The sequence below is a fragment of the Diaporthe batatas genome (assembly GCF_019321695.1).
Source record: "Diaporthe batatas strain CRI 302-4 chromosome Unknown Contig00002, whole genome shotgun sequence".
NCBI classification, from domain to species: domain Eukaryota; kingdom Fungi; phylum Ascomycota; class Sordariomycetes; order Diaporthales; family Diaporthaceae; genus Diaporthe; species Diaporthe batatas.
Genome location: NW_025408549.1, coordinates 2,215,724 through 2,232,829, shown reverse-complemented (window position 1 = coordinate 2,232,829; position 17,106 = coordinate 2,215,724). Strand labels below are relative to the sequence as shown.

The window sequence follows — 17,106 nt, the reverse complement described above, 5'->3', positions numbered from 1 at the left end:
CAGTGCAGAGGCAGAGAGGGCAGGTGCGTGTGTGGCTGGCCATGATCCACCCATACACAGTACTGTTACATACTCCAGCAGCTGCTCAGAGGTCGGCAGGACGAAGACGAGGGCGAAGGAGAGCCGAGGGGGTGGGTGGGTGAGAGTGATGGCCTTCTTCTCCTCAGTCATCCGGCGGATGAATGCTACGCTGCCAGGCGTTGTGCGCCCCCTTGTCCCTGCCCCACACCCTTGCAAAGGTCCAGCCACTCAGATGTTGTTGTTACCACCTGTGGTGGGGCTGCTCCTTCCTTTTCCTGCCCGAACTGACAAGCCCAGTTCCATGGTGTCGGAATGGGCTCTCTGGGTCTCTGGGTCTCTGAGGTCCAAGGTAGCAGGGCGGCAGGGTGGCCCCACGCCCACAGGCCCGCCGGGGAATCAGTCAATCAACTCGAGTGGGTGAGTGTGCAAGTCCAGGGGAAGGGAAGGAACCGCCCTTCCTGCCGCCCAGGCCGCCCTTGTCTTGTTCACTTTGTCTTATCGCGCACTCCCACCACTTTCCGTACTTTGGTACGGAGTATCTGCATCAGCCTGCAGCATCCCAAGGCCCAGGAAGGCGGTTTCCGAGTGTGGAGCAAAGATTCCACCGCTTAGCCCCATCGAGGAAGCCAAGATTCAACCGTTTCGCTCCCACTGCAGGCAGCTGGGCCCCATGGCAACCCATCTGCAGCCTGTGGTCACTCAACTAGCTTCTTAACCTGTCATATCGCGTCACAGCCCGAGCCCACGCACCCACGCACCCACGCACCCACGCACCCACGCACCGAGGCAGACTTCCAAGATCCCCAGGGCCTAAGGGGCCTGGCTCCTGGGGACTGACCCTAGGTGCCTAGGAAGGTAAGTACCCTTGCCCTGTCGTGTCATCCCTACAGTCTGGGTGCAGCCGTCTCGTCCCACGGCCCTTGGCCCTTATTAGCACACACACACACGTGAAGACGTTATTGCACATTCCATGTGCTTGCCCGCTCTAGCACGGCACCCCAGCAGCACCCGGCGTCCAGGTAGGTAGCAGCTATCTCATGTAGTGTAGCAAGGTGTGCTTCTCGATCTATTCCCAACTATCTATCCCCGTGCCCCAGGCCCCAGGCCCCATGCCCCATGCTCCATGCTCCATGCCCCATACCCCCATGCCCCATCGCACCCCCTGTTCCTTGCTCTTCTTGCGTGGTGGTGCGTGCAAGACTAATAATACTGTACGCGGTACCTAGTAGTCAGTCTACCTACTACAGAACGAGCTTGACTTGCCAAATCGCAGCTTTCTCAAAACTCGATCGCCTCGCCCCCTCAGCCAGCTTCCCTGTTTCCTAGTCCCTACTGTCTCTGACACTCTTCACATACCAGCAACGCCCATCTCTCACAGTTCCTCGGGAGCAACCCCACTCTAGCACACAACAAGGCTTCACTCTTTTCTCACCTATACCGAGAGGACCTGACGACACCATACCACTCCGCCATATCCCCCACATATGACTTCTCTTCCAGACATGGACGACTCCACATAGCAGGCAGAATTGCCAACATACCACACCACAATACATCTTTGTTGCTCGTTATCAAGATATATTCCACGCAGACACGTCTTGGCCATCACCGGGGAACGCCGAAATCCAGGCCTTGCTCCAAGCTTACACCTCTCACACAAGTACACACCTGGACTATCACCTCCCTCCCGTCTCCTCTTGTGCTACCGGCCAACCAACCAACCAACCCGTCAGCCAAATACCTAGCCAGCCCATCTTGACGACAGCCACAGAACCCCTTGCGGACTGCCCGACATCCTCGCGATACCGTGCCGGTCGGATGCAAACACGCCAATATCGTGCCTTTCTTTGTACCCCTTCCCTGCCGCCCTCTGCAAGCAGTCGTTGACGCCTCCTGCCCGCCTTCTGCCGCCCGTCTCTTCGTCTCTTCGGCGATCCCGTCTTTCATGTTGCTCAAGCCCTGGGCCTGATGGTAGGGATCCCTGCGCCCACGAGCTGGAAAGGGGGCTGGCCATGTTAGGCCACTTTGCTGGGACCCAGTCGAGGTCCCAGGCACCAGATGATGAGAATGGCCGAGCGGGCACGGAGCATGGTCTCGCCACCCCGATCACGCCTGCACATCCGGCATCACAGGTCCGACACCAACGGCCATGGCATGTCCGCGACTACGCTGCTGAGGACGTCACAAGTGGAGGACATGCTCAACCGCAACCTCAAGGGATAGCGAGCATGGACATCCTCACCCACAAGTTGAGCAGTTCCCATCTGCGTCTAGACAACGGCATCCCGGCGCCTTTGTCCTGTTACCCGGCTTCTGCCTGTTCCTCTGTGGCCTCCTTTGGCCCGCCGCCTGAGCCCTTCCTGGAAGTGGCCGCTTGCTGCCCCGGGTCCTCATCAGAACTGCCCGGCCGACATGCTACACCCTCGTCAATAGCATCAACCACCGAGTCTGATCTCACTAGACATTCACACAATAACAAGCAAGACGCCAGGCGCTTACGTCACAAGCCCTCGTCGCGCTGTCTCAAAGAGGCGGCCGCCATCAGTGCCATCCAATCGCGAGTGGAGGAAATGATATCTACAAGCACTCAGTGTAACGTGTACACTCCGTCCTTGGTACCAGTTGTGCCCATCGAGGCCGATGACAACGTCACGAGCCACGAGGTGGTAGGGACCATACTGGAAGTCGACGATAATCCCGGCGGTGACGATGAGTCCGAACTTGCCCTCATAGACAGGCTCTTGACGTTGCGTCGTGCAAGCGGTACACTTGGAATCAGGAAGAGCGGATTCCCGCTTTACCGATCATCGACAGATACCGCCCTCCGCTGCCAGAATCTTGTTAGAAACAAGCCAAGGATGAGACGTCGTAAAGTCAAGCCAAACACGAGCCTATCTACAACTGCTGGGGAGGGATCGCAACCATGAGAGAATTCCCTGGGATTCACACCGCCAGGCAAGCTCTTCTCGGCCCTCCCCATGATCTGAATGCTTCTCATCTTGCCACCTGGTCATTTTCTATTCTCTTTTCTATCAGGATTTCGGGCTTCATACAGTGGGATATACCCTTTCTTTGGTTCTCTGGAATGGTCATGGCGTTCCGCGTCCGGACAACAGGTCAGTCTGCGGCATCGGGAATTTGTAACAGTATCGCACTCGGCACACTGGATCGTATGGGAGACTCAAAACGACGGCAACGTCATGGCGTTAGGGGGATTTTGATTGCACAGGGCTGCGACTTCGCTGCCATTGCCATTTTCGGCCTCGGTGAACATAGGAGGGAGATATTTGGCGGTACCCGTCGAGGGCATGGGTACAATATTCTAGGGACAATGACGGCTCCCATCGGGCCAGCAGAGCCAGAGAGTACCTGCACAAAGGCTTGCATGCCAGCGAGGCTTTGTGCTCGAAAATACGATTATCTCTTGTGCCCTCGGCTGCAAAATCACCAGTGCTCCAGTTCATGACCGTGCAGCGTCCAGCCACAAAGAGGCACTTTTGGCAGCATAACTCGATCTTCTGGGCCTGGCCGCAGGGCTGACGGCTGGGCAACAGCTCCTGCACTTGTTGGCTTCGAGACAGCCCGCCGTACGAGTTCTCCACCAAATAAGCTACACCCTCTTGTCCAGGGGTGGTTACTGATCTGGCTGACATGTTCCCAAATAGTGACACTAGTCAAAAGGATCGCAGCCTTGCAGCCCCGGGACGATTGGGGGCGCCACGGGCTCGAGACCGCGCTCTGCGTCTGCAGGTACAGTGGCGGGGCCGGGATTCGTCAACGGGGCGGTGGTACAATATCATAGGCCATGTTTCAACCTTTCGGTGTTGTCCATAGGGACCCCAAATTGACGCCCATTCCATGCATCGGACGAAAGTACAGTGGTCGGAGGGTTTCCGCCTGCTTTTCGGCAAGGTACGCTCGCCTTCGAATAACGCCTCCTGGGCCCGAAAAAGATGGAGATTCCAAGTCATCCACAAAGGAAAATCTCCAGCCTTTGTGCTCGCCTCTTTGTGCATTCGAACATGGTGCTCAAATCCGTGACTCCCTCATGTCGGGTGAGCCAAGGGAGGGACTTTGGGACGTTCCTAGACTGCATCCGAGGGGCAATCGAAAAAGTAGATCTATCTGGGGAAGCCCGAGGAACCTTCGTTAGATGCAGTGCTCACCAGTTGAGGCTCATGTGCATGGGCTGCATTCCAGCTGTTGCCATCCACGCATTCGTACAGCAACCGACATAAGATCAGCCATGCATATCTTTGGTTGCTATGGCATATAGCAGACCTGCATCTATTTACCCATCCAAATAGATTGTCCTTATACTCGATTAAAAGTTTCTTTTTCAGCACAACATATTCTTTACTGAGCGGCTATTCTTCCTTCCAAACGCTTCCTTCCCACGGCGTCGGTGCTCCATGGGAACAGACCCGGGCGAATATCCTTGACATTAAATACCAACATCAACTCGAGACATTCGCAGCCAAATTGATCACAACCAGGGGCCCGGACAGCTCCAAAAGCCCAAAGAGCTATTGCTTAACCCAGCCTCGACACATCACCTCCGAGGGACCGCGGGGCATGACATTGGCTCCCGAGCCTGACGCGGCTTTTGCTAGAGCTATGGATTACTCCATAGACAAAGACGAGTTCTGGCAGATCTCGTGCGCTACTGGGCCAGGAGCCCCGGGAAACTTCGCCGAGGACCCGCGCTCCCCAAGCGATTTCTTTGACCAGTATGTGGTCATGGAAGGGACAGACCCAGGCGGTCTGGGTGCGAGCTTCTTCATGCCGCTGCAGGGTGGTGGACAAGGCGAAGATGAGTTCTCGCCACCCACGTCGTCCGTCACAGAGGGCGTCACCAGCGCGTCCTCCACCAACGGGTCTGCACCAGATGTGCCGCACCCAACATCGAACTTCTCGGTCGAGGACACGCTAAAAGCCATCTCGTTAGCAGAGGGTGCACACCACCAGCCGCTCCGCGGCAGATTCCCCGAGCGACCCAGCGGCAGCCACAGCGAGGCCGCACACCACGTCGTGCTAGGGCAGCTTAACCCCGACGCTCTCGAACAAAGACGGCGGCTCCTCAGTGGTCGGCGCGGGCAGGACCAGGCCGCGGGTGGCTCGATTACAGACTCGGAGCTGCTGCAGATCGAGGGTCTGTCGGTGAACTCGCCCCATGGCGTCGTAGCTCAGCAGACATCTGGTCCTGCCGTCCCGCCCACGCCGCCGCCGCCGCCGAAGGACTGTGCCCCAACCACGACGGCCCACAACATCGCTGGAATCACCGAGGACGTCAACCTTGACCAATTGGCACAGAGAACCCGTAATCACAAGTCGAAGCGGTTTGAGACGATATACTCAACGATAAGGAGGGCAGTTGGAGGGCACTCCCGAGGGCGAGTGCCTCAGCAGCAGCAGCAGCAACAGCAACAACAACAACAGCAGCAACAACAGCAACAACAACACCCAAACACAGCCCCTATCCCTCAGACGATGACGCCATCCCATGTCGAGTCGGCCAAGAAGGCGACGAGGAGGCTGAATTCGGAGAGCCATCCAGCTTCTGTCAGCTGGGATTGCCTCCCAATCTCGCCGCCGCTGACAGATTTGAGCAATATCCAGCCTGGCGACGCGGCAACATTTGGAAACGGATATCTCGACGACCCCTTCTTCGACCCTGCAGCGTCCTTCAACCACTCGATGGGACTCGCACCCCCTGCGCAGATCGGCGGCAAAGGCAATATTCAGAGCTGCAATATCCCCAACACACCGTCGCACACACCCGACATGAAGACGGAACACGTGATGGATGACGACCTTGCAAAGTACTTCAACGCCAGCGACACGTGGAACCTGGACGGTAGCTTCGCCACGACGACAGGCATCGACACCACGCCGTTCCTCTCTGCAGACAGCATGAACGTGGACACATGGGGCTTCGACCCGTCATCAGACAGCGGCAGCAACTTCGACTGGGCGGCGCCCACGGACAGTGCCCACAACGCGACGCGGAACCTCCACAACCTCACCATCCAGGTGCCGCCGTACGTGCAGGACAACCGCCACCACCACCACACCCCGCTATCCGACGACCTTGCCACCAGCGGCCTGATGATCCACATGCCGCAGCCGCGGACTCCGGGCACGGCGCCGCTGCTGTCCTCGACCGTGGGGCCGATGCACCCACCCAACAACATGCCGCAGTACCCCTTCCCCGAGCAGACGACGCCACAGCACAACAACAACAACAACATGCACGCCTTCCGGGGCCCGTACACGGACCACGGGCACTACGGCGGGACGCAGCAGCGGCGGCCCAAGCCCCGAGCGCCGTCGAGCGGCGCCAGGCACCACTACATGGGTGCCGGGCCCGGGGGCGCGCCGGGCCCGTCGTCCATCTCGCCGCGCAAGACGCGGCAGGCGAGCTGCTCGTCGTCGTCGCCCAGCCCGACGCCGGGGGGCAGGCAGGCGCGGGCGGCGGCGGCGGGGCCGGGCGGGCGGCGGGCGGGGAGCCTGCACCACCGGGCGTCGGCGAGCGACATCATGACGGTGCCGGCGACGGACGCGCAGACGCACGCGGTGCGCAAGCGGCGCAGCACGTCGTCGTGGAGCCGGCAGAAGCGGACCACATCCGCGTCGTCGTCGGTGGGGGACGGGTCTGGCGGGTCGCTCGGGGCCGGCGTCGGAGGGCTAGGGGGCGGCGGCGGCGGCGGCGGTGGTGGAGTTGGGTTTGTGAACTACACGCCCAACGACCACGGGGTGCTCATGACGGGGGTGGCGCCCAGCGGGAGCTCCAAGACCAAGGCCAGGAGGGAGAAGGAGGCGCTCGAGAGGCAGAGGAAGCTCAGCGAGGCGATGGTCAAGACCATGGCTGAGGCTGGGGTTGATGTTGACCGGCTGAAGCAGGAGGGCATTGTCATCTGAAGCATTTGTTTGTTTGTATAATCGATTGGGATTGTCTCTTCTTGTCGTCCCTCCCTGGGGTTGGGGGGGGTGTTTCTCCCTTTTTAGATTTTTCTCCTGGTGTCTGGGTGGGTTAAACAAAGAAGGTCTGGTTGTTGGTCGAGGGTTGATGGTCCTTCGTTGGGTGTTGGGTTTTGGTGTTGGGCTGAGTTGTGTAAGCGACTGCATGAGCGACACGTGAGATGAGCGAGACGAGACAAGACGAATGAAGCGCTGCGGATCAGGGGTGGGTAATGAAGAAGCAAGGGGCATGCTAGCGGGTACGGAGTAAAGGAACAATACCAGCATTGAATTCAAGCATGATTTTTTTTCTCTTCTTTTCCATCGAGCACACAGGCATGTTCAATAAGCAACACCACGTCTTCGGCCATCATCACATATCACTACTGTGTCCACTATAGCTTGGCTCACATTTATGTTGTCCAAGTAAAACCTTGACATAATATTTTTGCTGTGAGGGGCTGTCAATACGTGTATTCGTGCGGGTGCATAGCGCATACTTTGGCAGAGCACGTTGTCTCTTTATTTACTAATTTTTCTTGGCAGTTTTCATTTGGGAGTATATGCCTCAGAACATGTTCCATACACCAAGCTGCGTACAGTTTCAGTCCCGCTGTGTCGGCCTTGAGACCCCTGTCAACCGGCCCGTAGTGGGCCCCGGGGCCCGGTAGCTCTGGTCGGCCCCGCAGCCGCAAGCTCTACCACACTACCAGGTGCATGAATTTGGAAAGCTCCCGCCCAAGCTTTGGTTCACACACAAGCTTTCGCTCTGCAGCCGCATCCCGCCAGTAAATCTCCACCTCCACGCCCTCCATTGCAACCGCTGCCCATTCCCATTTCCACGGTGGCGCAATGGCCTCGGGCTGGTTTGGCAAGAAGGCGGTCGAGCTCATCAGCGCTCGGTCGCTCTTCATCAACGTCTCGCCCGCCCCGACGAGCCTGTCCGAACGCCGCGCCGTGCTGCACGCCCTCAGGCGCCACGGCCAGATCGAGGTCTTCAAGAGGCTTCCCGTCAGTTGACCTCGCCCATCCCGCGTCCCGCGTCCCCCGTCCCCCGCCATCGCCGCTGACCTTCTCTTCCTACAGAGCCCCGAGACCTTTGTCTGCGCCCCGGCCAGGACCGAGGTCGCGACGGGGCTGGTTCAGCGGAGCCCCCTGACCTTCAAGTTCGTCTCGGAGACGTTCGAGTCACTCGAGGAGGAGATCAAGCCCGGGACGCGCGCCATTGGCGTGGCGTCGCCAATCAAGGTACAAGAGGAGGGGGCCAAGGGCACTGGCGCTGGCAACGACGTTGCGAAAGCAGCCCAGCCGCAGAGATCAGACCTGGTCAGGACCTTCACGATGCAAATCAAGCCGAGCCAGAGCTACTACGAGCACAAGAAGAACATCAGGCTGTCGCCGACCCATGGGCCCTGGCCCAAGGCCGACTCGCCCCAGACCCGCCGCGAGGACCGCGACTTTGTGTACCTGGCCCTCACGAACGCCGTGCCAGACACCATCGCCCGCCCGGGGCTCTGCGACTGGTACACTGGGGGCCAGCTGTCCGGGGAGCCCGTGTCGCTCAGGGCCCAGGCGGCGGACGCCAGGCTTTGGCACATCAGGGAGCGCCAGCAGCGCAGGAAGAACAAGGACATGGGCAAGGGCATGCAGGCCCAGATGGGCGGCGATCTCACATCCATCACGAGCCTGGATGCGCTGTGCGGATCTGCAAACCGAGCCCAGCAACAGGCGCAGCCGGCCGACGTTCAGAACGGGTCCGACGCGGATCCGACCCCAAGGACCGGGCCACCGGCCCCTCCGCCCAAATCACTGGCCTCTCCGCTCAAATCACCGGCTTGGATCCGGCGCCAGCAGTTCAAGTCGAATCCGCTGGCAGACCGGACACATGGCGACAGGATCAAAAAGGAGGGCATTATTGGGGGACCGGTGCATTGGAGGTCGGTCCTGGGGGAGGGCAAGACATGAGGTGTCTTGACCATCGGCTGCGAGGGCCGTTCGACCATGTTCATAAGCCACGCCTTATCACTACTAGGGCAGTGGCTCCAGGACCAATTAGACTCTACGTCAGCCACGAGACAAAACTCGCGTGCTAGGTGGGAAGCCAATTGTCACCGTGGATCGCCGACTATCTCTTGGATCTCTTGGATCTTCGGGACGGGAACACGGCGACATTAGAAAAAGAGAGAAAGGTCTAAGGTGGGATTAGGTAGCCCGCCGTCATTCGGTACCTGAAATCAGGGCACCGACACCCCAAGGGAGCCCATGTGCCTTTGCAGGGGGGCCCAGACCAACCAGGCCGCGCCAAACGCTACCCTCCTACGTCACCCAGCAAGGCGACCGACAGGGGATCAAAACAGGACTCAGCTCAAGGCCCGTGGGCTCACACCCTTCCCTGCCTTCCAGCCTTCACGACACAACGTCACGAGACTGGTCTAGATCAGCAAATCTCCCCAGCGCCTCCCCAGCGCCTCTGTGCGACGCGGCACAATTGGGTGCGACCTCAGAGGTGACAATCTGAACGATGACGTCGCAGCCAATCCTGCTCCCTGTCGCTTCCGTGCCGGTTACCCCAGATCCTGATTTCACAGGGTCTCAGAACCCCTGCCTCGTCGACCATGCTGCCGCCATATCTGGCATATATCATGGCCCGGCTCTCCTGAGCTCCCGGACGAACCACTGCTCTCCAAGGCCATCCCGAACAACTCTAAATCTCTCGGTTCAGCGGTACCGTCGCCATTGAAACAACACAAACAGCCCAGCGTCTGAGACAAGACACCCGTCGACAACATGGCGGTCACCGGCTTTTTCCACCACATCGGCACCTTCTTGCTGTTTGTGGCAGCTGTCCTGCTCATCATAACGTCAATCACGGCGCCTGTCGTGAATGACCTCGGCATGATGAAAGTCTCGCTGAGCAATGCCACAAATGACCACTACTCGGAGGTGTCGTTTGGTACATTCGGCTACTGTGTCCTAAACACTGCGTATGTTTGATCCTTCTAGCCATCTCTCCATCTCTCCAGGGCGAATCTTGCTAACATGCTCCCCTCAGCGATGACTCGCGCGATGTCTGCACTGGCAGCCACATTGGCTACAAGCCCGCCGACGTGATGACCGAGGTCGAGCAAACCTCCTACTCGGACTACAGCCGCAAGGTTACTCGTACGTTGTCATCTTCCAAACAGCAGTATTCCGCTCGGTACCCTGGAATAGCTTACTAACCCATCCCAGATGGCCTCACCAAGGTCATGATCCTGCACCCCATCGCCGCAGGGATCGCCTTCCTCGCCTTCCTGATGGCCCTGGGCTCCGGTTTCTTCGGCTCTCTGCTCGCCGCCTTCACCTCGCTCGTCGCGTTCGTGGTCACCGTCGTCGCACTCATCTGCGACTTTGTCCTCTTCGCCCTCATCCGCGACAACGTCAACGACCAGAACAACGAAGCCCACGCCTACTACAGCGTCGGCATCTGGACCGTCCTCGTCGCGGGCATCGCCTCGCTGCTCGGCGCCATCATCGTCTTCTTCACCTGCTGCTCGGCCCGCCTGCACAAGCGCAGGAACCGACACTCCACAGTCCCCAAGAACGACTATGGCACCCCGGCGACCACCCGCCGCAGGCGCAGGTGGTTCTAAGCGGTCGGTGGAGGATCGGGTGTCAGTCCTGAAAGGGAGTAATGGTAATGAATTAATGGGAGGGTGATGACTGCAACATCCTATGACGGGTGCGATGGGGAGATATGGGACGGAACAGGACGGGACGGAAGAGAAGATATACTCCAACTGGCGTTCACGGGGAAGAGCGCCTTTGCATCACTTTGTGTACCTACATATGATACCTCTACTGTATTTCCGTTTAGCAGTTCATGCTATATACCATCTGCGATTTACAATACTCGTTGCTCTCAAGCGGTCCGACAACCATGTACATGTTGTCGACCTCATAAGAATTGTTCCTTCGCCAATCGTGATGCGCAACCCGTAACCAACTCAGACCCGGTTGAATAATTGCATCGCAGCAAGCACAACGCCTTTCCGTCATTGCACTCCAAACCCACATGCCTGCCCTAGGAGGCGCTCGAGGTCGGCTCGGCTTGCTGCAAACATGTGTCCAGCAGCGACACCGGCTGGGGAATATTGGTGTTGTCATCAGTCTTTCCCGGATGCTCTTGAGCTTCAAGGACCTCGGCCTCTCGGAGATCCAGTCCCAGTAAATTTATGGCGGCTTTGAGCGTGTGCAAGTCCTGAATTATCTCTGAGTCGCTTGTGATCCTCTGGACGCACGGCGCAAGCTCGCCTGGTTTTCCTCCGCCGTCTTTTTCCCCTGGGTTCTTTTTCATTTTCTACCCCGCTGGCAATATTTTGAACAACGAAGCCAAGTGGTTTTGTTACTAATCCCCATACATATAAAACATATGTGGCGCCTTCATACAGTGGTAAACGCTCAAGACAGCGCTTTAAAAAAAAAAATACGATGCCGATAACTATAGATAAAATACGATGGGTCCTTGTGGTCTCAGCCTTGCGACGCCCAGACAAGGCTAAGGGGGCACCGTCTTGACGGCGCCCTCATATAAGAGCCTGATATTATTGCACTAATGCACCGGGCTGTGAACTTCATCTCTCGGAACGCAGACGTCTAATTTTGGCCAGCTCTGTCTCTGGATAGCCTTCTAAAGGGAGACCTTGGGCCAAAATAATCCGTGTCAACTTTTCGATCCTGAGACAATAATAGCAGGGGAGAGGCTGAGGCTGGGCTGGACTGACCAAAATACCAGCTTGAGCTCAGTACAAAATAGCACGCTGTTCCCATGACCTGGAGATTCTTTTCGTCCCTAGGTTGGAAGTATTTGACGATTCCATCAGCGACCGTGGTAGACCACGGTCTGGTTGAGCTATCTTGTATCACAAAGTCCATGAAGATGGGTGGCAGAAAGCCGGCCTCGCCGAAGTCGATAATGTAGAGCACAGTGTGATCAGCCACGGTGGTAAAGATGAAATTTGCAACACAGAGGTCCGAGTAGTAAAACTGAAGTTCAGTTCCCAGAGATATGGTTGGCGTCGGCTTAGGGCTCCGACGTGTTCTGTGTTTCAAGATCTGTGGCCCCATTTGCGTCAGCACCCAAGCCCGTACCTAGGTAGAGAGGATGAGTAGTTCCCGTGCTCACCTTGTTCAAGTGCGTCTCCATCATCTCGATATCACGATAAGGAGTAGGCGCCTCAAGGTCTCTGAAAAAAGGATGTCGTATGAAGCCACCTCCAACCGGACCAGGCTTGGACCCTGGTGGCGCTTTGACACATATTAGAAGGCGGATTCCTTCAGCAATGTGCTTGAAGAGCATGGAGTGGTCCACCTGCCCTGCCCCCAAATCCTTGTCATCTTTGAGGATTTGTCGCAGTGTCTTTCCCGGAACGAACTCCATGACCAGGAAGTAGAAACCGCGATGCTCAAAATTCCTGAATATCTCTGGCACGCAGACAACGAGTCCCTCTTGAGCGGCCTGCTGCTGCCGGGCACGCAAGGCATTGAACGCGAACTCGTGGTTGCGCATTTCGGGTTCGAGCAGCCACTTGCTCCCTGCCATCGTGTACTTGACAAAAAACTCAGGATTCTGACTGTCTATTGGATACACAAAGCCTTTGACGTTTCCATAAGGTGGTTTTTCTTGTGTCTGTGATGCGTTCCAAATGTCGTCCTCAGTGCAGGCCAGCGCAGCCTGGCGCTGGCACGACCGCCGATCATCTACAATGGAGTATACGGAAGAAGACATAGCAGAGGTAGGTAGAAATGAGTTGGTGTCTGAAGAAACATTTGGTTCGCTCGAGTCGAGCTTATAAGGTCATAATTTATGTGCAGAGGGCAAGCGAGGTGTGCTGCCTAGGCCAGGCCTGAAATTTGGAAGTGAGCCGAGGCGGGTCCGCTGGTCGACCAACACAGCAGACTGACTGGCCTGCAGTCTGCCAACACCGGCAAGGGAGGTGGAGAACCAGGACTGGCAGGCGCACGCCGTCTTAGGTGTTAGTCCATGTCAACGGGGAAGAAAAGGGCGTGCAACATGCGGCGCGCAGTCGGACAAGAATGGCTGGGTTATCGTGTATGACTGAAAGAACCCTGGTCAGAATCTGAATGAGCATTACCACTTACAAAGGAAGGTGTAGCAGGCAGGGGGGAACATTTGTACTTTGTTTGAGACTCTGCATTTTGGTGGATAGTGAGCAGATGGGTGTGGTGGTGTGAACAATAGATAGATAGTTCTGGGACTCATGTGGTGAAGTGCAGCAAACTAGTTAGTTGAAACTTAAAGTCTCTGAGATCTATAGCAATTATCAACAATGTAATGGTAGTCTAACTGCAGTGGCAGCCATATAGCAGACTTGGTTGCAGTGACACCAGTGCAATTGATTGTGCAATAGTATAAAGGAAAAATATGATGTGGTTGAAGCCTAACATTTAAAATAGGTGGGATACGTTAAATTCCGGGGATATGTTGATCCTATTTGCTTCTTTCATTTCATACCCTATTCAAGACCATACATTTACAGCAACTTATCTATTAAACAAGAACCTTGTAAGGTTTTAGCTATCCAGACAGAGGTAAAGCGGGTGCCCAGGTGTTTGAAATACTAGTATGGCATTGGTGGCATGTCACTGAGCCCAACTAAACTGGGCCCAAGTAAGCAAGAGTCTTTATCGTGCAAAGCAAGGAGCGAAATTCTGTGGCAAGGAGCGGCGCTTGTTTGAAAGACAGTGGTGTGATGTCGTCCGTCACACGTATCCACAAGCCAGATGCCGCTATCTTGGAAAAATGAGAGTTGGCCCCCCCCCTATAAAATACCCCCTATTCCTTGGCTAAACTAAAACTTTACTAATAGAGTGGAAAACCTAATATTCTTACTAAAATACTTATATTAACCTTATTAATATTAGTAATAAATTATCTTTATTACTTAATTAAATAAAAATAATATTATATTAATTTTATATAATTAATTTAAATTTAATTTATAAAAATATATATAACCTATTTACCTTAATATAAGGTAATATTAATTTAGTTAATATTATAAATAATATACTTTAATTAACCTATTAAATTTAAACTATTTAATACTTATTATATAAAACTTATTTAAAAATTAAATTATATAATTTATTAATAAAATATTATATTATTTAAATAATTATATATTTAAAAGCTAATTATTAAAGTAATTAAGGTTTAATAAATTACTTAAAAGTATTTATAAATACCTTTAAAATTACTTAAAATAAAGCTATTATAATAAATTAAATAGTTTAAAAGGTATAAAAGAATATTATTAAAATTAATAATAAAAAATATATTTAATAATAAAAAAGGCTTTAAAAGGTACTAATAATAAGAACCTTTTACTAATAAAGTAAAGTTTTAATAAATAATAATAGTAATAATATTAAATATTTTAAAAGTTATTTAATTAACTTTTTAATATAAATATATTTAAATAAATTAACTTTAATTTTATTTATTAAAATTTATAATTTAAAACTAATATTACTTTTATTATATAATTTAAAAATAAACTATTATATTAAAAGAAAAAATAAAGGTTAAAGAATTTAGGGCTTTTATTAAATTATATTAACTTATTTAAAATTTAATTAAAAGGAAGTATAAAAATTATTTAAATATAATTATTAAATTAAAAATATTTTTATTAAAATTAATTAATTTATAAATTAAAAATTTTTAACTTTATAATTAAAAATTATAAAAAATATTAATAAAAGGATTAAAATATTTAACTATAATAATATTATAAATATATTTTTAAATTTTAAAACCCTTTTTTAATTTTATATAATTATAAGGTTATATTATTAATATAAAAATTATAAATACTTATATTATAAGGTAATTATTTAACTAAATATTTACTAATTAAGGTTTTTAATTATTACTAATTATTTAGTAAATAGTTATTTTAAAAATAATTTATTAATAGTTAAATAAATAATAAACTTAAATATATTTAATAAAAATTTAAACTTTAAAATTTTTAATTTATATTAATAACTATTAAATAAAAGATTAAAATAAAAATAAAAATAAACTTTATATAAAAAAGTATAAATAATTAATAAAAATATAATTATATTTTTAAATAATTATTATAAAATTAATTATTATTATTAAAATAAAGGGATTTTTATAATAATAATATTTTATTAAGTAAAATAATATATATATTAATTTATTTAATAAAAACTTAAAGAATTAATTTAATATAATTATAATAAATAATATTATAATTAAATATTTATTAAAAGTTTTTAATTATTAAATAATTTAAATAAAGCTTAATAAAAGAAGTTTAATAATAATAAAATTAACTTTATCTTTTAAAAAATAAAAAATAAAAATAAAAAAATAATATTAATATAATTATTAATTTATTATTTAATATTAATTTATTTAAAGTTAAATATAATTAAATAACTTTAATAAAGCTATTATTATTATTATTACTATTAGCTTTTTTATAAATTTAATAAAGTTTTATTACTATTAATAGTAATAATAATAATATTTAAAAATTTATTATAAAAGTAAAAACTACTAGTTATCCTTTTATTATTACTATTATAAATAAAAAAATAAAATAGTTTTATATTAAAAGTTTATTATAAAAGTATTTTAAAAATATTTTAAAATTTATTAAAAAAGCTTAATTTAAATAATTTATAAAAGTTATAAAGTATAAAGGATTTAACTTTTATAAACTTTATAAAAAAATATTTAATTTAATAAGTATAATTTAAAAATTATTTTATTAATTAAAATATTAATTAAATTATATTTAAAAAAAAGAACTTTATTAATTTTTTAATAATAATAATAATAAAAGGACTTATTATTATAATAAAAGTTATTAAATAATTATTTAATAAATTATTAAATAAATATTAAAAATATATATTTTATAAAATTTATAAAAGTTATTTAATTAATTAATTAGCTTTATTTAATATTAAATTTTATAATTAGATTAGCTATTTAATAAGAGGGTTAAAAGCTTATTAAAGTAATTTTTATATTTAATAAGGTAAAAAGTTATATAATAAATTTTAAAAACTTTTAAATAAAAAAGTAATAATTAAATATATAAAAATATAATTAATAATAAAAGTAGTTAAAAGAAAAGTTAATTATTTTAAATAAATAAAATAAATTAAATATTTAATATTAAATAATTAATTAATTAAATAAATTTATTTATAGCTAATTTATTTATTTTAATTCTAATTATTAACCTAATTACTTAACTTATAAATAATACTTTTTACTTATATAATTATATTTAACTAAAACTTTATTAATTTTAATTCTTATAACTTTTAATTAATATTATTATATTTACTTTATTTTATACTTTTTTAATACTTATATATAATAAAAATATTTTTAAATAACTTTAATTTTAAATTTAACCTTTTAAATATAAAAATAAAAATTAAGTAAAATTTTATTTAAATTATAATTTAATAATTTATATTAATATTAATAATATAAATAATACTTTAAATTATTAAAATATATTTTAATAAAATTAAAATTAAAAATATAAAAATAAATATTTATATTTTATATCTTTTATATTTATTACTTTAATTATTTTTATATTATAATATTATAAAATATTATTTATTATAAAAATTAATTTTAAACCTAAATATAAATTTATTTTAATAAAATACTTTTATTAACTATTATAAAAATACTCTTTTATTATATAACTTTTATATATTATAATAATAAATAAGTTATTAAATATAATTATAAAAAAATATAAAAATAAATATTTTATTATATAATTTAACTAATATATTTATTAAAAATAATAATTATAAAGCTTTTATTATATTAATAAATTAGTATATATATTTATTTATTATTTTATAATAATATTAATTTAAAACTATTTAATAAAAAGTATTATATTTTATTAAGGTATAAATTTAACTTATTAAATAGAAAATCTTTTAACTTTTAATTTATATAATTTATATATTAATTAAATTTTATAAATTTATTATAAAAATAAATTAATAAACTTTTAAAATTTATTACTTTAATTATTTTTATAT

At 47.2% G+C, this 17,106-nt stretch overlaps 5 protein-coding genes across 5 annotated transcripts; 4 read left to right on the top strand and 1 right to left on the bottom strand.

Moving 5' to 3' along the window:
- Positions 1 to 2,033: 2,033 nt before the first annotated feature.
- On the top strand, positions 2,034 to 2,948 carry KVR01_001189 (uncharacterized protein; the record flags this gene model as incomplete). Its single annotated transcript, XM_044786752.1, has 1 exon — positions 2,034 to 2,948. The coding sequence occupies one exon, from the start codon at positions 2,034 to 2,036 to the stop codon at positions 2,946 to 2,948; it is 915 nt and encodes a 304-aa protein (XP_044649144.1).
- A 1,648-nt stretch (positions 2,949 to 4,596) lies between these two features.
- KVR01_001156 (uncharacterized protein) lies at positions 4,597 to 7,241 on the top strand (the record flags this gene model as incomplete). Its single annotated transcript, XM_044789931.1, has 1 exon — positions 4,597 to 7,241. One exon carries the CDS (start codon positions 4,597 to 4,599, stop codon positions 6,940 to 6,942), a length of 2,346 nt encoding a protein of 781 aa, XP_044649111.1. The 3' UTR covers positions 6,943 to 7,241.
- Positions 7,242 to 7,833: 592 nt separating this feature from the next.
- Positions 7,834 to 8,946, top strand: KVR01_001612 (uncharacterized protein; the record flags this gene model as incomplete). Its single annotated transcript, XM_044783390.1, has 2 exons — positions 7,834 to 7,992; positions 8,068 to 8,946. The coding sequence occupies 2 exons, from the start codon at positions 7,834 to 7,836 to the stop codon at positions 8,944 to 8,946; spliced, it is 1,038 nt and encodes a 345-aa protein (XP_044649567.1).
- An 822-nt stretch (positions 8,947 to 9,768) lies between these two features.
- Positions 9,769 to 10,613, top strand: KVR01_001889 (uncharacterized protein; the record flags this gene model as incomplete). The annotated part of the gene is made up of 3 exons (XM_044786735.1): positions 9,769 to 9,965; positions 10,034 to 10,143; positions 10,213 to 10,613. The coding sequence occupies 3 exons, from the start codon at positions 9,769 to 9,771 to the stop codon at positions 10,611 to 10,613; spliced, it is 708 nt and encodes a 235-aa protein (XP_044649844.1).
- A 431-nt stretch (positions 10,614 to 11,044) lies between these two features.
- KVR01_001491 (uncharacterized protein) lies at positions 11,045 to 12,562 on the bottom strand (the record flags this gene model as incomplete). Its single annotated transcript, XM_044783036.1, has 3 exons — positions 11,045 to 11,301; positions 11,745 to 12,075; positions 12,146 to 12,562. The coding sequence occupies 3 exons, from the start codon at positions 12,560 to 12,562 to the stop codon at positions 11,045 to 11,047; spliced, it is 1,005 nt and encodes a 334-aa protein (XP_044649446.1).
- Between the last annotated feature and the right edge of the window lie 4,544 nt (positions 12,563 to 17,106).